Source organism: Patella vulgata, chromosome 6 (genome assembly GCF_932274485.2).
Source record: "Patella vulgata chromosome 6, xgPatVulg1.2, whole genome shotgun sequence".
NCBI classification, from domain to species: domain Eukaryota; kingdom Metazoa; phylum Mollusca; class Gastropoda; family Patellidae; genus Patella; species Patella vulgata.
In genome coordinates this window covers 37,774,871-37,799,745 of record NC_065884.2, presented here as the reverse complement: position 1 = coordinate 37,799,745, position 24,875 = coordinate 37,774,871, and the positions used below count along the sequence as shown (strand labels likewise).

The 24,875-nt window shown below is 37.5% G+C and overlaps 1 protein-coding gene across 1 annotated transcript in view; it reads left to right on the top strand.

Annotated features, from left to right (window-relative positions):
- Positions 1 to 24,875, top strand: part of LOC126825379 (DNA damage-binding protein 1) — a 149,205-nt gene that overhangs the window by 33,809 nt on the left and 90,521 nt on the right. Inside the window, exon 4 of the mRNA XM_056101944.1 lies at positions 19,774 to 19,919. Coding sequence (XP_055957919.1) covers positions 19,774 to 19,919 — 146 coding nt within the window. The remainder of the gene's footprint in view (positions 1 to 19,773; positions 19,920 to 24,875) is intronic.

Sequence of the window (24,875 nt, the reverse complement as noted above, 5' to 3'; positions counted from 1 at the left end):
GACGAAAATGTATCTCTAATCAATTGGACTGCACGCGATGTTAAAGGGTATTAAAATTGCTGTCATGAGAAACAAATTCTAAATTGAATCTTAAATTAAAATGAATTACAAAACAAATTATTCCGTAGTCAATTGTTTTATTTAATAATGGAACTAAGGGGGATTAAGGAACCAGTCAGGCGTTAATGAGTACACACACCGGCTGTATATAGGTAATTAAGGAATAAACATTCCGAATATGCATTCAGTCACTGTGACGTCACTGGCGTCTGAGGGGATTAAGAGTGTTTTCGATAATTGGCAAAGTCGTTGATACGGGAGGTCTATTTTTACGACTTTGAGGGAAGATAACTGAATTAATTTCAATCAGATTGGTGTGAACTTGCCGTAAATTTGATATAGTAACCATTGGCTACACGTAACGAAAAGTTCCCAAGCCCATCTTATGTGCACTTTAATATTGCCAATGTCATATAATTTTAACATGCTACCATTCACAAAAATAATTCTCATTCAATTTATTTTCATTGCATGGGAAATATAGCTGCGGCCCACCCGTTTATTTTATTGTAAGCAGGGCTTGCCACGAGCAAATTGGAGGCGAGTAGATGACTACTCACGCAAATATAGACTTGCGCGAGTGAGGCGAGTACATGTATTTACTCACGCAGAATGATGTGCGTGAGTAGCCATTTAAATTTCATGTTCCTAATGGCAATGCTCTTGTCACTTCGGTGGAAGCGGACGTTGAATAAAGCTATTTCACACACAAAGGCAATGCATACTCTTTTATTTCCTTGGCAGTAATATTATCTGTAAATCGTCTTCCCATGACAATAACGTTGCAAGGGAAACTGGGTTTCCCTTTGCCATCGTTGGCGTGCTGAGGGGATTCGGTTAAAGCTTAGAAAGGTAAAAGAACAGGCAAAACAATTTCAATCACATCAATTTGTAGAAAAGATGCGGGATCGAAAGAATTGCTATTAATAGAAACGACAACATCCGCTCAATGTTTGATTATCCAGACACGGCAAAGGACATCGAGACATCCGCTTAAAAACCGCCTGGCAGTACGCGTCTCAAAGTATTTTTAGTAACAACAGTTGGAACTGGAAAGACACGCCGCGTGCGCAATAGTGCATCAATATGAAGGCATACAAATTGTTTACGGCTTTTTATATTACGATATTCAATTATTTCTGATTAAATTATTTTTTATATTTGCGCGAGTACTTAATCACTCACGTAAATTTGGTTTTACGCGAGCGTAGCGTGCGCGCGAGTAATTACTCGCGTCTCGTGGCAAGCCCTGGTAAGGCAATATAAGCAGTTAAATGATGCACCAAATTAAAACCCCAAGATCAAATATAGGTTTATCACCCTAAGATCTCGATTCCTTTCAATATTGGCATGTATCGGGCTGTAACTTCATGGATTATGGCCACTGATTGTACTAAAAATCACGTTTTTAGCTTGTGAACACTGTAGAGGTCACAATTTTTATCTGATTTTGTTGAAACTTGAAATGTAAGTTTATAACCGAAAGATCCCGGTTCCTTCCGATATTCGCGCATATTGAACCGTAACTTCCTGAATTATGGCGGAGCCACAGTGGCTACTGGCTAGGTGGTTAAGACGCTGGCTCGCTAGCCTGGAGGTCGGGTGTTCGATCCCTGCATTGACCGAGAAAGTTCCTACAGATTTTCCGACGTGGTTTCCCCTTGTCAGTGGTGCAGAACGGAGGGCCTGACAAGGACAGCTGTCTAGTCCTTCGGATGAGACAAGAAACCGAGGTCCTGTCTATATATTGGAATGCACGTAAAAAATCCCCTGGCAGTTGGAATTTGATATTAGAGTAGGTGATAGTGCCGCTGCCCGGGCAAAATTTCCCTCATAGCACACTGTATGGCGTATGCCTGTCTTCATTAGCCCAGTATAGGAGCAGAACAGTAGGACGTTAAACCCCATTTCATTTCATTTCTGAATTATGGCCCCTGATTGTACAAAAAATCGCGTTTTTAGCTTGTGGGCCCTATAGAGGTCATAATTTTTATCCGATTTAAAAAATCGTATTATTATATCACCGTTACACCCTAAGGACGGCTGAGTTTGAATTTCGTGAAAATCAACCCAAAACTGACAGAAAAAATGGCAGCCCTTCGTTCTCAAATAGCGTAAAAATATGGTATATCAAGGTTGTGGACCCTATAGAGGTCATAATTTTTATACGCCCACATTTTCATGTGGACGTATTATGCCGTCGCCCCTGTCCGTCCGGACGTCTGTCCGTCCACAATTGTTTGTGGACTCTCTACAGGTCACAATTCTTATCCGATTTCGACGAAACTTGAAATATAGGTTTATCCCCAAAAGATCTCGGCTGCTTTCGATATTGGCATGTATCGGATCGAAACTTCATGGATTATGGCCCCTGTTTGTACGAAAAATCATGTTTTTAACTTGTGGACCCTATAGAGGTCACAATTTTTATCCGATTTTGTTGAAACTTGAAATGTAAGTTTATAACCCAAAGATCTCAGTTCCTTTCGATATTCGCGCATATCGGACTGTAACTTCCTGAATTATGGCCCCTGTTTGTACGAAAAATCGCGTTTTTAGCTTGTGGACCCTATAGAAGTCATAATTTTTATCCGATTTAAAAAACCGTATTATTATATCACCGTAACACGCATATCGGACTGTAACTTCCTGAATTATGGCCCCTGATTGGACGAAAAATCGCTTTTTTAGCTTGTGTACCCTGTAGAAGTCATAAATTTTATCCGATTTAAAAACCCGTATTATTATATCACCGTTACACCCTAAGGACGACTGAGTTCGAATTTCGTGAAAATCGGCCCAAAATTGACAGACAAAATGGCTGCCGTTCGTTCTCAAATAGCGTAAAAATATGGTATACCAAGGTTGTGGACCCTATAGAGGTCACAATTTTTATCCGATTTTGTTGAAACTTGAAATGTAAGTTTATAACCCAAAGATCTTGGTTCCTTTCGATATTTACGCATATCGAATTGTAATTTCCTGAATTATGGCCCTTGATTGTAGGAATAATCATTTTCTTTTTAGCTTGTTCTCTATCCATCTCTCGAAAATGTGGGCGTATCCTGCCTGGCAGCCGCTGGTAATTTTTGAATGACAAAAATGATCATCTTATCTGTATGAAATTTATGTGCATTATTTTAAATTAGTAAAACGAAAAAGCCTGTCAAATTTCAACAATTTCTGTAAACTACTTTCAAAGTTGAGGCCCTTGTTTCAGTTTGTAAAACCTTGTGGACCCTCCAACGACAAAAATCATAACCGGGGATTTGAAACTCCGCCTGTCCAATAATACCAGACACGCCATATGCAAAGTATTTATGGTTTGGGGGTTATGATGATTTATATAGGAGTCAAGGGTATTTTATACGTATATTGGTCACTTTTCAGTATTGGCTACTTTTCGAATGCCTTAATATAAATTCGATTTATGCTGTAATATTGTAAATAAAACTGGTTCAGTGAATATTTTTTTAATTTTTTTATCTATCAACAATTGTCAAAATTCGTTATTTTCAACCTGCAAAATTTTGACCTGGTAATCTGAACCTTTTCATTCCATGATTGCAAGTATTACAGGCAAAGAAATGAAGCATGCTGACTTTTAATGAAATAAATAATTGTTCAAATCATCATTTAAAACCATATTTGACACTCCCCTGTTTGTTAATTTTTGTTTACGTTCATCTGATTATGAGGTTGCGCACGTTACCTTTCGTGTCCATCAAATATTAAAAAATTATTTTTGTGTTGGAAACTGCAATGGCCCGATAAACCTACGAATGTTATTTTAGAATGTTGAATTCGGTCGTTCTAAAGAATATACCTTTGCATGACAAGCCAAAATTATAATGTAATGAAAAAAACCCAAAGGCATTCATTGATACATTTATTCGTGTCCTATTTTCATTTGTAACGTCGGTAAAACATTTACTTCCTTCGATTACCCATCCATCGCTGAAGACGGTCGTTTGTTTCTAAAAATAGATATTTACGACATTGACGGTAGTTTTGTTTACATGGAATCACGTGATGAGGGCAGACCGAGACGTCATTGGATCATTGGGGCAGACGGCATTTGTTTCATCTTTCGTCTTGTTGTGTCCCACCAGGTGTGAAAGCTGTAACGTCGGTAAGAATTGTGAGTATACATTAACAAATGCCTAATAAATTAAAAAATAATTTATGTTATGAAAAAAAAGACGATATGATGGAAGATAATTACCTTGGTTACTGAAATTCACTGTGTATGTTCACCGTACGACGGCCGTGTGAAGTACGTCGAACGATATTCCAATAATTCCACATTTAATGCTTGGCTTCCGTGTAACGTCGGTAAATCACTTTTTCGGGTTCTATTACTAATATAAAATAAATCTTGTATATTTTAGTTGCATTTACTTAAATACAGACGGGACTTTATAATGTTGCGAAAATATCAAAATATTGCAATGACAGAAGTCTTACATACCGATGTTACATGGACGCGACAATCTTTGTTTCTCTGTAACGTACAAGTAAAAATAAATCAAATCTTAATACTTCTTGTTTGTTTAAAGTTATGTGATATTCTTTTGGCAAAATTTCTGTATTTAATTATTTTTCAAGTCTTTCATCATATTCATATTTTTTATTTCAGAAAAATGTCTTAAGATCAAATCTGCAAAAAGCCCAAAGTCAAAGTCTTCTCATTGGTGGAAACGTTTGAAACAGGGCTTCCACTTCAAAATTTTCACTGCCGGTCATTTTTGATAACGCACAAAAACTTTTCAAAGTAAATTTATATTTCATGTTTTTTATTCGTGGTAGGGTATTGTGAATTCACGTGTCTATACTACTTTGTCACCATGGGACGTGCACAAAAAAAATATATTTGACTTAAAAATGAAATATTAGTAAGGCTCATGATAATTATTTAATAATTAAATATTCCGTTTTGGCTACTTAAATAACGAAATAGTTGAATTGGCCGGAGAAAAAACATTTCAGTAGCTCACACGTAATTAACACATGCTCTATAGAAAACACACTGACCTGGATAATTTTGAGTTGTAATACAATAACTTTGAAATGAAGATAAATATATAATTATCCATGGCATATATCTCACATATTTTTGGTTTTAGACCATCTCTTACGGAATTACAGGCCGCAGAATTGTGACTTAAATCCTAATAATGTATAACTAAATGACTAACGGATAACTAACTTCACAGCTAGCGACACTAGCGCCCCCTAGAATATGGTCGTGTATAAGAGTAACCGTATATACACGACATTTCTTCTACACGTGGAATTATCAATATTGCTGCACAATAGAACTGGAATACGTATTTTTCTTAATTGTTCGGTAAGCAAGTTAACATATCTCTAGATTTTATTTCAACAATTTCCACAAGGCCGTAATACCGCTATAAACATTTTATTTTAAAATGCATTTTTCTTCCAACACGTACGTCGTTGAGGATTTACGTAATTTCTATGCTGTTTTTATTTGATATGACAGTTGGTTGGATTCGAAGAGCAATACTTCATATCAATTGCCCTTTTTCGAAGATCATAATAACCTCGTTTACATTGTGCCTGACCGTAATAGCGGTAAACGGCTTTGTTGTTGAAAATTCTTATGACACGTGGACAATACGTGAATGATTAACAATGGGCCGCTTCACTTATCAATTAACATTTATTGCTCTACTACCAGACACTCATCATTAATTATCAACACAACACTCAGTATAATCTGACGACTCTATATACAACTCTATAACACCAATCACGAGATTGGCTTCTAGATGACGTGCATTCTTGTCTAGTTACACAGTGAAGGTCGATCGTAGTCATGTTTGAAATTTCTTTTTTTTTTTTTTTAAAAAGACCCTCTTTCCGGCGTGCAAAATGACCGTTAGGTCAGATCTAGGAACGGTCATTTTCCATAGCCGCAGGTCTCGACCGGCATATACGGCCGACATTTGAAAGCTAATGCAGCTAAGTACACAGAATACAAAATAAAGGAAGCAGAGAGGGCCAGAAACTATAGAAGAAACCTTACTCATGATCAGGAAAAAACAGAAAGAAACAGGTTATTAACTAAAGCCAGAGTTGCCAAGCACTGGGAAGAAAAGCGGAAATTAGGCACAATGAAAGTTAAAGTTAAAACAAGACAACATCAACAAAATCAGGAAATCCAACAAAAAAAATGGCGAGAACAAAAAAATAACCAAAGAGACAAAATGAACAGCCAAAAAAAAGAGAAAGGTTTTAGAGAAAAGGAGAACTAATTATGCTTTGAAAAAGAGTTTGAAAGTCAAATTAAATTTACCAAAAAAGAATCATACAAATGATTCTGTTTCCGCCGGTACTGATACACGGTCTAAAGAAGCGAAAAGAAAAAGCCTTGTCGCGTGCTTGCAAACTTTTGCCAAAGAGTCCCTCAAAATTTGCCTCAACTCTAGCTGACATTATTTCATATTCTACACCAAGAAAGAGAAAGGCGACTGAAGAGATAGGCCTGGTATCATCAAAGAAAAGGCTATTTCAAGAGAAAACAATGGAAGCCATCACAAATATATTCCAAGAAACAAAACAGAAAAGATCAGAGGAATGTCTTAAAATGAAACGCATCCTAGCCAGCAGCATCAAGATCACAACCCCCCTGGGGTGTAGGGGGTGATAAGAATATACCCTTCGTATATCCTGCGTGTCATAAAAGGCGACTAAAAGGATCCCTGTAATGGGGCAACGTGTTTGCCGTGCGTTGCGGCCTGTGTCGGTGGAGAGTGGAATCCTGGTAATTGAGAGGGGATTTGGTTTGCAAGCCTTTTCTCAGCAACACATTGCTTTGGCCCACAATTCACCTAGACGGGAGGTCAGAGTGGCCCACTCTGATCAATCGGCTTTGGTCGTGTTTAGCTGACGAGTAGGTGCATCTTTTCCACTATTCTGTAATATATTTGTTGCAGTTCTACCTTTGTGTCCTACGTGCCTACTCTAAAGCAGCGGCTTGGGTCAACTAGGTAGAGTAAAAATATTTAATCTTTACTTTGTCTAGGTATATCCCTGTCTGTCCTCGTAGGGCGCATGCGCTGGATATCCGCGCAGTAGCCTGCATGGATATTGCAACCCTTCGGTGGTTGGAGAGCAGGCAGGGATGAATCTTTTCAATCAATCAAATGGCTTCTCAAACAAAGAAGACCCGTACTACAAAACGTATGTCGACCGAGGATATAGAACCATTACCAATAAAAACTTCCCGAACCTGGCCTAGATTTCTGGTCATACAAAGTACTAACGATATAAATCTTAGTAAAACATCTCCTTTTTTGATCGCTAAAGGTCTTGCTGGCTTAGCTGGCGAGCCCAAAAGCGTCAAGAAAATGAGAAATGGTACTTTGTTAGTGGAATGTGCTAAAGAATCACATGCTACATCATTATTAAAATCAAAAACTTTAGCCAACATTCCTATCAAAGTAGCACCGCATAACTCTCTTAAATTCTTCAAGAGGTGTTATACGGTCTCAGGATTTAGAAGGCAGCTGTGAGGAAGAGATGCTTGAAAATCTCGCCTCACAGGGTGTTACCTACGTCAAACGTATTTCTATCGGACGTAATGGTATTATTATTCAAACAAAAACCTATATCCTGACCTTTGATAAACCAGATCTTCCTAGGATGATCAAAGCTGGTTTTCTTGCCATACCAGTTACCCCTTACATCCCAAATCCATTGCGTAGCTTTCATTGTAAACGCCTTGGACACAGTAAAAACGTGTGTAAGGGGAAAGCTGTGTGTGCTCGATGTGGACAAGATGGTCACGAAAGTACCTCTTGTCAGCTCGACCACCACTGCATTAACTGCAAAGGGCCTCATTTTGCCTATTCTAGAGAGTGCCCAATATGGAAGAAAGAAGAACAAGTTCAGCAGGTGAAAACAGAAAAAAATATACCATACCCGGAAGCAAGGAAGCTGGTTGAGGCTGCAACCCCAACATTTGCAATGTCTTTTGCAAATGCAGTCAAGCCAAAAACTGCTTCTATTGCTTGCCAAACGCCTGCTGAATTTCCAGCTGAGACAGAGGATTCCTCGTCGCAACAAGAACCTCCGGTTCCACCTAAACCTAATATTAAGATTCCCAGCTCCCAGGCTGTTAGTAAGCCTGGGCAGGCTGTGATAGAGGAGATTGTGCCCCCCACTCCTCAGCCAATTGGTGGAAATCCATAGTAGGAAGGGTGACGAGGATCCTGTCGGAACCTATAACAGGTTCGGGATACAGGACAATCTTACGGTTGTTGTTGTTGAAGTACATGACCCCAAACAACATCATAGAAGTCCTGTTAAACCTCCCTGAAAATTTCAAATTCCATAATTCAATGGAATTGTCGTGGTCTTAAGCCAAATTTTAATGAAGTTCAATTCTTAATTCAAAAATTTAATCCCTTAGCTATTTGTTTACAAGAAACTTTTTTAAAGAATTCTGATATCTTAACACTCAGACATTTTGTTGCCTATCATTATTTTGCTAATAATGATGGTAGAGCACACGGTGGTGTTTCCATTTTCCTTAATGGAAATATTCCGCAGAGTAAAGTCGCCCTCAACTTGCCTTTAGTAGTTACAGGCAGTTGCAGTGAGGGTGACTCTACATATTCCTATCACACTCTGCTCTGTATATTTACCACCTAGTTTACATCTGAACCCCAGAGATCTTGATGACCTTGTCGCACAACTTCCCCTCCCGTTTATAATTACGGGAGATTTCAATGGTCATCATTCACTCTGGGGTAGTCCAGATGATAATAACAGAGGTAAACAAATAGCGGACTTCATTAATATTAATAATTTGTGTTTATTAAATGATGACTCTCCTACTTATCTACATCCTGCCACAGCTTCCTTTTCTTCTCTTGATCTAACCATTTGCTTTCCGGTCCTGTTTCAGGATTTTACATGGAGAGTGAATGAAGATCTCTGTGGTAGTGACCATTTTCCCATCTTGATAGATAATAATGGACCCTCTCCGGTTGAAAGGCCGCAGAGGTGGAAGTTGCATAAAGCTGAGCAGGCGAGCCCAAACGTTTCAATAAACCATGGTATAATAACGATTGCAAATCCGCTCTTAAAGATTCTCCATGGAGAATATTGCAGCATACCAAATGGTCCGGGCGAAGGCTTGTAGAACCATACGCCAAGCAAAGAAGTCTTCATGGCAAGCTTATGTCTCAAGGATCAATTCCCGTACCACTTCCAAATCTGTATGGGATAGGATTCGTAGGATTAAAGGTAAAAGTAGTGCATTATCAGTTAACCATCTAAATGTTGATAATACTACCCTAACAACATTTCCTGATATTGCTAATTCTCTGGCCAGTACTTTCTCATTCAATTCATCATCCAATTTCTCCTCGGATGCCTTTCGGGGTATTAAACATCAACAGGAGAAAAAGCGACTTAACTTCAAGTCCCGTAATGATGAATGTTATAATGACAAGTTTTCTATTGCTGAACTCCGTGATTCTCTTAAACGAGCTCGGGATACTGCAACCGGCCCAGATGAAATTCACTACCAGATTTTAAAACATTTACCTTTACCAACACTCTTAATATTACTAGATCTTTATAACCGGATTTGGGTTGATGGAAATTTCCCGCCTCCATGGCATGAAGCCACAATAATTCCCATCCCTAAACCGGGTAAAGATTCTACGAATCCTACCAATTATCGCCCGATCGCTTTAACTAGCTGCATTTGCAAAACCATGGAGAGATTGATCAATCAAAGGCTTGTTTAGTACCTTGAGTCCAACAACCTCATTACAGACCTCCAATGTGGATTTCGGTCCCAAAGGAGCACTCTTGATCATCTCGTTAGATTTGAAACGTTTGTCAGGGATGCTTTCATCCAGAAGCAACATTTAGTTGCTATATTTTTCGATCTGGAGAAAGCTTGTGATACCACATGGAAATATGGTATCATGCGCGACCTGCATAACCTCGGTCTGCGGGGTCGCTTACCTATCTTCATTAAAAACTTCTTAGAAGATAGGTCGTTTAAGGTACGTTTGGGATCAATATTCTCTGACCCATTTCCCCAGGAAATAGGAGTCCCTCGGGGAGGTATATTGTCTCCCACACTTTTTTCTATCAAAATAAATACGATACCGACGTGCCTTAAACGCGGGGTCGACGGCCCTCTTTATGTTGATGACTTTCAGATGTGTTACGGATCGACAAGCATGCAGACAATCAAACGTCAGTTGCAGCTTTGCTTGAATTCTATCCAACGATGGGCAACTGACAATGGATTTCGATTTTCGAAATCCAAGACTGTGTGCATGCATTTCTGTCAAAGAAGAGGTTTACATCCTGATCCGGATCTTACACTGGATGGTAGTCCCATTCCAGTTGTAGATGAAACGAAATTCTTGGGTTTGATATTTGATCAATTATCATTTATCCCTCATATAAAAACACTCAAGAAGAATGTCTGAAAGCCCTCAACATATTGAGAGTCTTACCAAACACTGACTGGGGAGCAGACCGTAAGGTCTTGCTCAGATTATATCGAGCACTGATAAGATCTAAACTTGATTATGGGTGTATTGTGTATGGGTCTGCCCGCGAGTCTTATCTCAAAGAGCTCGACACCATACACAACCAAGGACTTAGAATCAGTTTAGGAGCATTTCGAACATCTCCAGTGCAGAGTTTATACGTCGAGGCGCACGAGCCCTCATTGCACGACAGACGTGATAAACTTGCACTGCAGTATGCTACAAAAATTGCATCTCTGCCTCATATTTCATTTAACACCATATTTAGACCCTATCATGAACATCTATATTTACTTAAGACTAATGTTATTCCATCATTCGGTATTTGCATTCAACCTCTATTCAAAAAAAGTAGGGGATATTTGATTTTGGGGGCATAATACTAAAATATGCAAATGAATACGAAAAAAGTCACTACAGAACCTAACAGAAGAAACATTTCCAGTTACATGTGACGCCCAAACGCACCAATAGCTACCGCATGGAATGCAGGTGATGCTTGGGATCATCATGGGGGTCCAACCCAAGATTTGTACGACTCTGACTTTGAATGTTACAGTCATTGTGGCATTAAATTCCAGGGTGGAAACATCAGTTTAATTGTTTTAGTGACCAGAAAACAAATTTTGATATGCGTCGGCTTACCCAAAATGAAAGGTTACGTGCCCTTGGCATGCTACAGATCGGCACAACACAGGCGGTTGTGGCGCGGACGATGAATGTTTCTCAGTCTGTCATAAGCAGGCTATGGTCCAGATACCGTGATACACAATCTGTACAGGACAGACCACGCTCAGGTCGACCAAGGGCGACAACTCAAGCCCAGGATCGATTTATCCGTACCTTGGCCTTGAGAAATCGTGTCATCACAGCAAATCAGATCAGCGCTCGTCTTCAAACAGACACTGGTGTGAGAGTGAGTGGCCAGACGATTCGGAATCGACTGCATAGGGGTCACCTTCGCGCCCGACATCCTCGCGTGATCCCTTGTTTGAGAGATCATCACATTCAGGCAAAACGTCGTTGGTGTAGGGATCGTCAACACTGGGATAATCGACGCTGGAGCAAAGTGATGTTTTCAGATGAGTCAAGGTTCACTGTTGATTTTTTGGACAGACGTAGGAGGGTGTGGCGTCGTCGAAACGAGCGCTTCCAAGACGTTAACGTCATCAGACATGATCGATTTGGGGGTGGTTCTGTTATGGTGTGGGGAGGCATCACTGTTGCTGGAAGAACGGCTTTACATGTTGTTGCAGGGCGTGTTACAGGCCAGTACTACCGGGACAACATCTTGGCAGTCCATGTTGTGCCGTTCGCACGACGTCATGGCCGTCGTTTCATCTTCCAGGATGACAACGCAAGATGTCACAGGGCCAGTATCGTTACAGGTTACCTCCAACAACAGAACATCACCACATTACCTTGGCCAGCACTGAGTCCCGACCTCTCCCCCATCGAGCATGTCTGGGACATGCTTGGACAGAGGTTACGTCAACGTCAACAACGTCCTGCCAATGTCCAAGAACTTGCTGCTGCGTTGCAACAGGAATGGGACAATCTGGACCAAAATGACCTTAGACGTCTCATTAGGAGTATGCCACGTCGGATCAATGCGTGTTTGGCAAACAGAGGAGGATTTACCCGTTAACTGACTTGGTTGTGATGCTGTGGTAACTTTGCTGTTTGACCCCTGGTATCATTTTACCCTTATAATGGTCAGTCTGTGCCTTACTTAGTCTAACGATCATTTGGAATAAATCAATGAATGTGAACTTCATTTCATTTTGTCATTTGTTTCTTCGTCAGTTTCATTAGGTGACTTTAATAACACTTAAAAATCAAATATCCCCTACTTTTTTTGAATAGTATATACAGATGGTTCCAAAGATGGTGATCGGGTAGCTTCGGCTCCTGTTACGCCATCTGAGACTATTTCTGTTCGTCTTCCCCCTGCTGCTTCCATATTTACAGCATATCGGACAGTAACTTCCTGAATTATGGCCCCTGATTGTACGAAAAATCGCGTTTTTAGCTTGTGGACCCTATAGAGGTCATAATTTTTATCCGATTTAAAAAACTGTATTATTATATCACTGTTACACCCTAAGGACGACTGAATTCAAATTTCATGAACATCAACCCAAAATTGACAGACAAAATGGCCGCAGTTCGTTCTCAAATAGCGTAAAAATATGGTATATCAAGGTTGTGGACCCTATAGAGGTGACAATTTTTATCCGATTTTGTTGAAACTTGAAATGTAAGTTTATAACATAAAGATCTCAGTTCCTTTCACTAATTCGTGCATATTGAATTGTATTTTCCTGAATTATGGCCCTTGATAGTAGGAAAAATCACTTTCTTGTTAGCTTGTTCTCTATCCATCTCTCGAAAATGTGGGCGTATCCTGTCTGGAGGCTGCTGGTTATCCGATTTTGTTGAAACTTGAAATGTAAGTTTATAACCCAAAGATCTCGGTTCCTTTCGATATTCGCGCATATCGGACCGTAACTTCCTGAATTATGGCCACTGATTGTACGAAAAATCGCATTTTTAGTTTGTGGACCCTATAGAGGTCATAATTTTTATCCGATTTAAAAAAAAACGTATTATTATATCACCGTTACACCCTAAGGATGGCTGAGTTCGAATTTTGTGAAAATCGGCCCAAAATTGACAGACAAAATGGCCGCAGTTCGTTCTCAAATAGAGTAAAAATATGGTATATCAAGGTCGTGGACCGTATAGACGTCACAATTTTTATCCGATTTTGTTGAAACTTGAAATGTAAGTTTATAACCCAAAGATCTCGGTTCATTTCGATATTCGCGCATATCGGACAGTAACTTCCTGAATTATGGCCCCTGATTGTACAAAAAATCGCCTTTTTTAGCTTGTGGACCCTATAGCGGTCATAATTTTTATCCGATTTAAAAAACTGTATTATTATATCACTGTTACACCCTAAGGACGACTGAATTCGAATTTCATGAAAATCAACCCAAAATTGACAGACAAAATGGCCGCCTTTCGTTCTCAAATAGAGTAAAAATATGGTATATCAAGGTTGTGGACCCTATAGAGGTCACAATTTGTATCCGATTTTGTTGAAACTTGAAATGTAAGTTTATAACATAAAGATCTCAGTTCCTTTCGCTAAATCGCGCATATTGAATTGTAATTTCCTGAATTATGGCCCTTGATAGTAGGAAAAATCACTTTCTTGTTAGCTTGTTCTCTTTCCATCTCTCGAAAATGTGGTCGTATCCTGCCTGGCAGTCGCTGGTTATCCGATTTTGTTGAAACTTGAAATGTAAGTTTATAACCCAAAGATATCGGACCGTAACTTCCTGAATTATGGCCCTTGATTGTAGGAAAAATCACTTTCTTTTTAGCTTGTGCTCTATCCATCTCTCTAAAATGTGGGCGTATCCTGCCTGACAGCCGCTGGTTTATGTGACGTATATGAAGGCACTGTAAACGAATTCAGCTATAAAAATATTTAATTCTCTTCGCAAGGAACTGTCGGCCATTTTTATACGCCCACATGGAAATGTGGTCATATATTGCCGTCGCCCTCGTTTGTCGGTCCGTCCATTATCCACAATTTCTTGTGAACACTCTACAGACTACATTTATCATCTGATTGTTTTGAAATTGACAAAAGTTATTATCCGATCTGTATGAAATTTATATGTATACTGAGCGCCATGGAAAACGCATCACTTAGTTTTTCGTATAACAAAATGATCCTGTAAACATATCTTATTTATTTTGCTTCTTATTGTGAACAATATTCAAATGGGAACACATCAATAACAACAAATTTGTACACTTATAGATGTTTAATCTGTAATCAATGGTACAAAGTCAGAGGGGTCAAAACCAAAATTATGACACAAATGTCAGTAGCGCATGTGTCCTCCACGGGCTCTTACGCACGCTGTGCAGCGACGTCGCATGGAATTTACCAATGTTTGAAAGAAGGCCTGGGGTAAATTGTTCCATTCTTGGACAAGAGGAGCTTCTAAAGCAGCAATGGTGTGCATCTGTGGTCTCCGATACAGACGGCGTTCAATCTCATCCCAGACATGTTCTATCGGTGCCATGTCCGGAGACATGCTGGCCAGTCCAAGACATTGATGTTGTTAGCAGCCAGGTAGTCCATACTAAAATGGGCGGTATGCGGACGTGCATTATCCTGTTGGAAGTGCTGAAGTTGTGGGTGTGCTCGAAACATCGGAACAACAATTGGTTGCAAGACATCATCACGGTAGGCTACAGCATTAACACGACCCCTGCAAATCTGTAGGGCGGACCCATGATGAAATGTGAAGCCTCCCCACACCATTTCACTTCGCCCACCCCATCGATTCGTTTCGAAGACGCAGCAGTCTGCAAGACGTTCCCCAAGACGTCTCCACACACGTTGACGGCCATCAGCGTGATAAAGATGAAAGCGACTCTCATCACTGAAGAGCACACTTTGCCAGTCTACTCTTCTCCATGTCTGGTGTCCTTGAGCCCATATCAAACGCCGCTGACGGTGATGATCCCTGAGGATAGCTCCAACATAAGGTCGTCGTGCACAGAATCCTACTTCTCTTAGACGACGTCTTACTGTGTTGGCACTTATTGGTCCTTGTCTTCCGACGACTGCTGCACCTGTTCGAGTCGCTGAGCGGAATCTGTCACGCAGATGAGTGACCCGGATGTAGTGGTCTTGAGCCTGGGTTGTAACGCATTGTGGACCAGGACGTTGACGGTCACGTGTTGATCCAGTAACTTGAACACATTCCACCAACCTTACAATTAGTGCTGATATCAAGTATCGATGCTGACGCCGATTCAATTCTCTGTACTTTTTTGTATTATCGATGCATCGCCAAAAAAACCTCATAATTAGCTTTATGTGTCCAAGGACTCCGAGGAGTTCACAAGTTCGTCCACTAGATTAAAAAAACACCTTTTAAATACGTTTTCTGCGTGTTTTATATAATTCAAAATAAAACAATGGAACAATTCAGTGAATCCCGCACAAATTATTAGGCTTGACCCGTTTACCCTACGCTTCCGTTATGTTTGTCTCCATTTTCCAGTGACTACAAAGACTGCGTTTGCTGGTTACGTCCCCTGGCTATCATGTCCTTTAACCCCAAGGTCAATTTCACGGTTCATTTAAATGACCAAACGAACTGTCAGAAGGATAATATTTCGTGGCCGGTTCTTAACGCTAGTTTTAAAACGATTCAGTCTTATTTTCTGCCACGAGCAATAGAGAATTCATAAACCCCTAACAGGCTTTGATACGATCCGTATAAATAATGCAAACGCTGTCTCTTGTAATAACCTCACCCCTCACGCCTTCACAACAAATTTGAACAATGGCTAACGAGTGTCAATTGAAGTGAATCGGATGATATTAATGACATAATAAATAACAGAAGAATATTGTGGAAATAAATTTATTCAAATAAATCGACATTTCTATAGTTGGCCTAATGATAATGTTAGGTAAATTCATGTTTCTATCAGAAATACTAATGTTATTTCTGTAATTTTTGCTTAACAAAATGGCGGCAAAAAAATTCCCAATGCATCGATACGAGAATCGTTGTTTGCGTCCGATGCATCGATGCGTAAAATTTTACTTGATATCAGCACTTCTTACAATAGTGGACTGATGACAATTGAAGTGTCTGGCAATAGCACGTGTAGACATGCCAGCCCTGGACATTCCCATGGCTTCATTCCGTTGATTTTCAGTAAGTCTCGGCATCACTAGCTCGATTCCTTCACACGTCCAACAACAAATTACGACAGATTGACGTTTCACAGTTCATGTACTGCACATTAAGTTGAAAACATGCTTTTTTTTTTTAGAGGGCTCACACACAATGCTGCACGTGAATATTGGGTTTTTCATGTACATCTCGTGCAATTTTTTTTTTTGCACACGGGCAGAGTTTTTTTGCATTTGGGAGCATTGTGTGAAACAATAGTTCATAGTATTGCATAATGTTATACATACAAAACCACCTAGTAATAAAATATTTGGGAAAAAAAGGTGATGCGTTTTCCATGGCGCTCAGTATATTTTTTAAATTAGTAAAACGAACAAGCCTATTGAGTTTCAGCAAATTTCAGTTAATTACAGCTAGAGTTATGGCCCTTGTTTCACTTTGTTGAATCTTGTGAACGCTGAAAAAGTTATCACCTAATCTGTATTAAATTCATATGCATCATTTAAATTAGTGAAATAAAGAATCCTATTGAAAGTCAGCAATTTCTGTCAATTACTTCTAGAGTTATGGCCCTTGTTTTACTTTGTAGAACCTTGTGAACCCTCAAACGACGAAAATTATAATGTCATCTGTATGAAATTGTCCAATAAATCCCCCTAATTACCTACAAAAGAATAAATATGCGACAACCCTTGTCGACCGCTCGGACGGTTTAGCTGCTGTGGGCGTATGTTTTGTTGCCCGGCAACCTATCTTGATTACATGTATTATCTTTTTTTTTTAAAACGAAACAAAACATCAAATAATCACCGCTTGGATTAATCGTTAAGAGTAAATAATGACTTGAGATATGGTTTAAATATATATCATTGGCAATTATCAATCAACTAATCATTAATTCAGAAGACAACTGATTAGTATTACTCACTGACGCGATCCGGATTATTGGCACTTGATTGACACTCAATAATGATTAATCCAGGATAAATACCATTAGAATTTTAAGATTTTTCCGCCAGTTCTCAAAAAGAATCGCCAGTATTACAAAACATTATCGCAAAAATCAAATTTTAATCGCCACTTTCATATTTTTATCGCAAATTGTGACTTTGGCGACCGACAGTCTGAGCCCTGCATGGAACAAGATAAATTAAATTGATATGTTTCGGCATCACAAATAATGTTAAAATTAACTGAAAAATCTTGTGGATGCTCTAGAGGCTAAATTTAATATCCGATTGACTTGAAATTTGTAGACAGTGTTTAAGGTCATGAGACAAAGAAGTCTATTGATTTTCAATGATTTCCAATAACTACTGCCAGAGTTGTGGCCCTTGATGATTTTTTATACGCCCACATTGAAATGTGGACGTATATTGCCGTCGCCCCGTCTGTCTGTCTGTCCGTCCGTCCATCGTCCACAATTTCTTGTGAATGCTCTAACGGCAAAAGTTATCATCCAATTGTTTTAAAATTGATATATGTTGTTTACATTAGTGAGATGAAGAAGCCTATTTAATTTCAATAATTTCCGTTTATTACGTCTAGAGTTATGGCCTTGTTTCACTTTGTTGAACCATGTGAACGCTCTAATGCCAAAAGTTAACATACGATCTTTGTGAAATTTATATGCAATATTTAAGTTAGTGAAACGAAGAAGCCTATTGAATTTCAACAATTTCTGTTTCTTACGTCTAGAGTTATGGCCCTTGTTTCACTTAATTGAACCTTTTGAACCCTCTAACTCCAAAAGTTATCATCCAATCTTTCTGAAATTTACATGCATTATTTAAATTAGTGAAACGAAGAATCCTAGTGAATTTCAGCAATTTCCGTTTATTACGTCTTAGAGTTATGGCCCTTGTTTCACTTTATTGAACCTTGTGAACGCTCTAACGGCAAAAGTTATCATCCGATCTTTCTGAAATTGATATGCATTATTTAGATTAGTGAAACGAAGAAGCCTATTGAATTTCGGCAATTTCCGTTTATTACGTATCGAGTTATGGCCCTTGTTTCACTTTATTGATCCTTGTGAACGCTCTCACGTCAAAAGTTATCATCCGATCTTTATGAAATTTATATGCATTATTTAAATTGCTGAAACGAATTTCAGCAATTCCCGTTTATTACGTCTAGAGTTATGGCCCTTGTTTCACTTTATTGATCCTTGTGAACGCTCTAACGTCAAAAGTTATCATCCGATCTTTCTGAAATTTATATGCATTATGTAGGTTACTGAAACGAAGAAGCCTATTGAATTTCAGCAATTTCCGTTTATTACGTCTAGAGTTATGGCCCTTGTTTCACTTTATTGATCCTTGTGAAGGCTCTAACTTCAAAAGTTATCATTCGATCTTTCTGAAAATTGTATGCATTATTTAAATTAGTGAGACGAAGAATCCTAATGAAATTCAGCAATTTCCGTTTATTACGTTTACAGTTATGGCCCTTGTTTCACTTTATTGAACCTTGTGAAGGCTCTAACTCCAAAAGTTATCATCCGATCTTTCTAAAATTTACATGCATTATTTAGATTAGTGAAACGGAGAAGCCTATTGAATTTCAGCAATTTCCGTTTATTACTCTAGAGTTATGGCCCTTGTTTCACTTTACTGATCCTTGTGAATGCTCTAACGCAAAAAGTTATCACCCACCCGATCTTTGTGAAATTTATATGCATGATTTAAATTAGTGAAACGAAAAAGCCTATTGAATTTCAGCAATTTACAATAATTCTAGAGTTATTGCCCTTGTTTCACTTTGTTAATCCTGGTTAATGCTCGATTGATGATAGTTATCATCCAATATGTATGAAATTTATATGCATCATTTATATTTGTGAAACAGGTCTATTGAATTTCAGCAATTTCCGTCAATAATTTCTAGAGTTATGGCGATTGTGAACGTTTGAATGACAAAAATGATCTTGTGATCTGTATGAAATTTATATGCATTATTTAAATTAGTAAAACGAAAAAGCCTGTCAAATTTCTGTAGATTACTTCCAGAGTTGTTTTAGTTTGTAGAACCTTGTAAACCATCAAACGACAAAATTTATAATCTAATCTGTATGGAACTGTCTTGTAAAGGCCCCCAATTACCTACAAAGGAATAAATATGCGACAACCCTTGACGACTGCTCGGATGATTTAGCTGCTGTGGGCGTATGTTTTGTTGCCTGGCAACCTATCTTGAAAAATCTTTTGGATGCTGTAGAGGCTAAAGTTAATATCAGATTGACTTGAAATTTATACACAGTGTTTGAGATCATGATTTTCAACAATTTCCGATAATTACTACCAGGGTTTGATAACTTGAACAGCTTAATCCATGATATTAAATGTTTTGTATCCTAAACGTTAGCATGGGGCAATTCGTACTGTATCCATATTGTTATGAAATTAAATTTATTACAGGATAGGATTGGTCGACCATCCGAGACGGGCATTATTGGTATAATAGATCCACTGTGTCGAGTGATTGGTTTACATTTATATGATGGTCTCTTCAAAGTTATTCCCCTTGATAGAGAGAACAAGGAACTGAAGGCATTTAATGTCAGGTAAAAAAAAAAAAATATACGCTCACATGGAAATGTTATATTTTGTTGTTCACAATTTCTTGTGAACATAAAAAGTTACTATACAATCTGTATGGAAATGTGGAGGTATATTGCCATCGCCGCCATCCGTCCACAATTTCTTGTGAACGCTTTAACGCCAAAAGTTGTCATTTAATTGTTTTAAAATTGATATATGTTGTTTACATTAGTGAGATGAAGAAACCTATTTAATTTGATTAACTTCTGTTAATTTCTTCTAGAGTTATGGCCTTTGTTTCACTTTGTTGAACCTTGTGAACGCTCTAATGCCAAAAGTTAACATCCGTCTATCGGTCCGTCGTCGTTCACAATTTCTTGTGAACACTCTACAGACTACATTTATCTATCATCTGATTGTTTTGAAATTGATATATATTGTTTGCATTAGTGAGATGAAGAAGCCTATTTAATTTCAATAACTTCCATTAATTTCTTCTGGAGTTATGGCCCTTGTTTCACTTTGTTGCACCTTGTGAACGCTCCAACGACAAAAGTTATCAACCGATCTGTATGAAATTTATATGCATCATTTAAATTAGTAAAACAAAGAATCCTATTGAATTTCATCAATTTCTGTTAATTACATCTAGAGTTATGGTAGGTGTCACAGCTCCATTGCCCGCGTTGGAAGAAAGTCATTTTTTCCTGATTTGTAACCCTTTTTCAACTTAACGTCATACGGTGGCTATTTAATATTTTGTAATAATTTTTAAATATTTTGGAAGCCGATATCCTGTTCTTTTGCTTGGTATAATTTTTATATATGTGTTCATTTTGTTAATTTCATAAACGTAAGTTGAAAAACGTCAATTTCCCGTGTTTTGACGTTACGTTGAATTTTTTTGTCACGTTTTGAAATGAGGGTACCCCACTTCAAGTGCTCGGCGGCGGTTCCTATTTTTAATATTATTTTTGCATTTTAATATCATTAGAAAGGTAATTGAAAGATCTTTCGATCGGTCGGGGGTGCTTTGTCGGCATTTCGAAATACCATGCCTTTTTTGTAAGTTGAACGCTTCAATTCACGTAATCTTTTTGTGAGGCGATTTGCCAATATAGCACCCCCGACCGATCGAAAGTTCGTTTTATTGTCGTTTCAATGCTATTAAAATCAATGAAATCGGAGCATTTAAAGAATCGCCGCCGAGCATTTGAAAATTGTATACAATGGGCAATTTTGTCAAAAATAAATCGCATAGTTTTGCCTTGTTATGACGTCATTTCTACACGAGAAGAAAAATCCATTCCAAGTTCCTGTGACTCATATTCGCCGTAAATTTAGCTCGAAATGCAACTCGATCTTTATTTATGAAGAAATCGTTATGTTATATGAATAAATGACTTGCCTGAAAATAAATAACGATAGTAATTCCATTTTATTCACACCTTTCGCAGGGCCGACTGTGTTTACATCACGTGACTCATCTTCGCGCGCTTTTATAACCATGTGACAGGACATAAAAAAATCGAAGGGAAATTTCATCCCAGCGAACACACGTCTCTACTTTTAACACCAAACATTTTTCAAGAATTGAAAAATTCCGTAACATTGACGAATGTTTCAATGCACTGAAATCATAAATTTGCTGTTCACTGAATTATTCAAGCCCTATTTTAAACCATTTCTGTGCACACGAATGGAAATGAAACCAGAAAATATCCACACGGGTCTCGTTGCCGACCGCAGTCGTGAGGAAGATAGTATAGTACTACTGATAATTAGTACATCGATTTCTACCCACTTAAAAAGGGAACTTTACCCAAATAAAGTTGGAATAACAAAAGAATTAACGCTAGCTGAAATAGTTTGAAAAATGGCTCAATTTCTGGATTTGCCGTTGGCGATTTACAACATTTCGTTTGAGATGATGGAACCGACATAGATTATGAATTTCAATTAGGTCAGTCATGTCGACAATATTACTAATAATTACTATCACTCAGTATCGATACGGATACCCAATTTTCCCAAAATGTTTTATTAAATAATTTAGCATTATACTAATTATTATAATTTTAATTCTTTGTTTTTTTAGGAAACTGTATTTAATACCTCGAGTATCACATATTATTTGTTGGCCAGTTAAACAAGTTAAAAGAACCGACAAACGTAAGGCCTTTAGGCCTTGATTTGATATTTATTTAGATCTACAATACATTGATTAAAATATACAAAAAAGGAAGTTGCTCAATAGGCTACATACCGATTTGAAGGAATAATAGAAATATTCAAAAGTGAAGTAAAAACAACAATTCTTTGAGTTAAATTGTAGCTTTTAGGCCTAGGCCTTTATAATGTAAACATGATTAGGCCTACCATAGCCTATCAGTAACTGAGTAACCTACTTTTACTTTTTAGTCTTTAGAGAATAATTTTTTATTGGTCAATGTTATCTTCTGAGTAGAAAATAATATGTAAAAGCAGAATTCTAACAATAGTGTAAGAAACGAATGATGAGAACAATGATAATGAAACAACAGTTGTCCGTTTTTTAAAATTATGTGGTTGCTATGACAACCATCCAAAATCCTTAATAATTCACGAAAATTATACAATTCTTAATATTTTATATTACATGCCATGGGCTATAAATATATGCTAAAATGCTTTCTGCTACTATACGTAAAATGTGGTGATCAATTGGTTTGTCAGGGTAAACACCATTGAAAATGGAATAACATTGCCTTTTTTGGGGTGTCTGTTTTCGTTTTGATTGCTATAACAACCAAATATTAAGTAACATACAAGAGTAAAGATAAGTAATTTTAAAAATTCACAAACATAAATACATGTAAACAAAATTTCTCTTCAAGATCTTAATTCCTTCATATTTTATTTATAATTATGTCTTAATAATGTCCAAAATAGACAATTAGCTGCTGCAGAATGTTCTTCAAGTTAAAAAGGGAACTCCTTTCCAGCTCTTGGGAGAAGACATATAAATATTCTGATTTTATTTATTTTTTAAAATCTTATCCAATAGCTTCTGTTTTTAAAATAATACAGTTATCAATATTGATGTCATGATTATTGGAAAATAATGGTTTTCGGAAAAAAAATAAATGTGGTTGCTATGGTAACCACTCAAACTCCTTAATATTTTGCTCAAACTTATACAATCCATATCATTTGATATTACATGGGTTTCAAATATTTTAAAATGCTTATTTTTAAAAGTGGTGATCACCTTTTGGGTTATGGTAAATAGCGTTGAAAATGGTCAAAAATTGCTATGACAACCAAAATCGATAATATATGGCAGATTGGAAATATGTAATTTTAAAAATTCACAAACTTTTTGACATATTCCCATAATTTCACTTCCCTATCTCCATTCCTTCTTATTTTACTAAGGTCACCAAAACGCCCCAAAAATAGGCAAATGTGTGCCGCGGACAATTGTTCAAAATTGAACACATATCCAGCCCGTGAGAGAAGGCATATAGATATTTTTACTATTTTTTTTTCTGTTAATCTTACTTGATAGATACGGATTTTAAAATGCATAACAACCAGGTTCAATATTTCAGATATAACATGCACAAGACCATTTTTGATGAAAAAATTGACCAAAATCGCTCTGAGAAAATGGAATTTTTGAGAAAACTTAGGTATTTTCCAGTTCCTGTGGAATTCGGTGTAATTATTACAAAAATGTGAAAATTGAAACATAATTAGCCTTGAAGTTGTATTTCATGAATTTACATCTACATTGTTGATAGTTTTGATATGAAATGAAATATGGCATCACAAATAACACCAAAAATGACTTTTTCAAAGTGTTGAAAAACCTTTCTTCCGCGAAAAGTCAAAAATCGCAACTTTGAACCTCAATAAAAAAAATATTTTTCATCCGATTTTGAATCTGTAAAAAGTTTTGTGAGAAGAATGATGAGATCTACATGAAAAGCTAATAAAAACATATGTATAATCATAATCTCAAAATCACCTTTTCCACCTAGTTATGGTCCTTGTTTCACTTTGTTGAATGTTGTGAACGCTCTAACGTCCAAAGTTATCATTCGATCTTTGTGAAATTTATATGCATTATTTAAATTAGTGAAATGAAGAAGCCTATTGAATTTCAGCAATTGATTTCCGTTAATTACGCCGTGAGTTATGGCCCTTGTTTCACTTTGTTGTACCTTGTGAATGCTCTGACGACAAAAGTTATTATCTGATATGTATGAAATGAATTTCAGCAATTTCCGTCAATTACTTCTAGAGTTATGGCCCTTGTTTTACTTTGTTGAACCTTGTGATTATTCGAACGACAAAAGTTATCATCTGATCTGTATGAAATTTATATGCATTATTTGAATTAGTAAAACCAAAAAGCCTGTTGAATTTCAACAATTTCTGTAGATTACTTCCAGTGTTATGGTCCTTGTTTTAGTTTTTATACGCCCACATTGAAATGTGGTCATATATTGTCGTCGCCCCGTCCGGCGTTTCAGCGTCCACAGCGTTTTCCGATAATTACTGCCAGGGTTATGGCCCTTGATCACTTTGAGAAATCTTGTGGACGCTCTAGAGGCTAAAGCCTTCCTCATGGAAGCCGTAAATTGACTTGAGGCCACAAAAAATGGAGTTTGTAGCCCAAACCGGAAGTACCTCCATCTTGAAATGTGAAAAATCCCTAAGGCTTTTTTGATATTTTACTTACAGACAAGGTAATTATATTTTCCGAATCCTTGAAGGAATCTCTAAACAATGTTCGACGCAGAATTTTGATTTAGGTCAACTGATGGACGCCATTTTGAATTGAAAATGAAAAACAGTGAAAAATCCACATTAACGGGCTTGAAAACATACACAATTGGTCGTGGTTTAGAGAATCTGTCCCCTATTACCGAAATTAATACATTTCAGGATAGCCTGGATCATGGTCGAATGTTTGGTATTTGAATATTTCA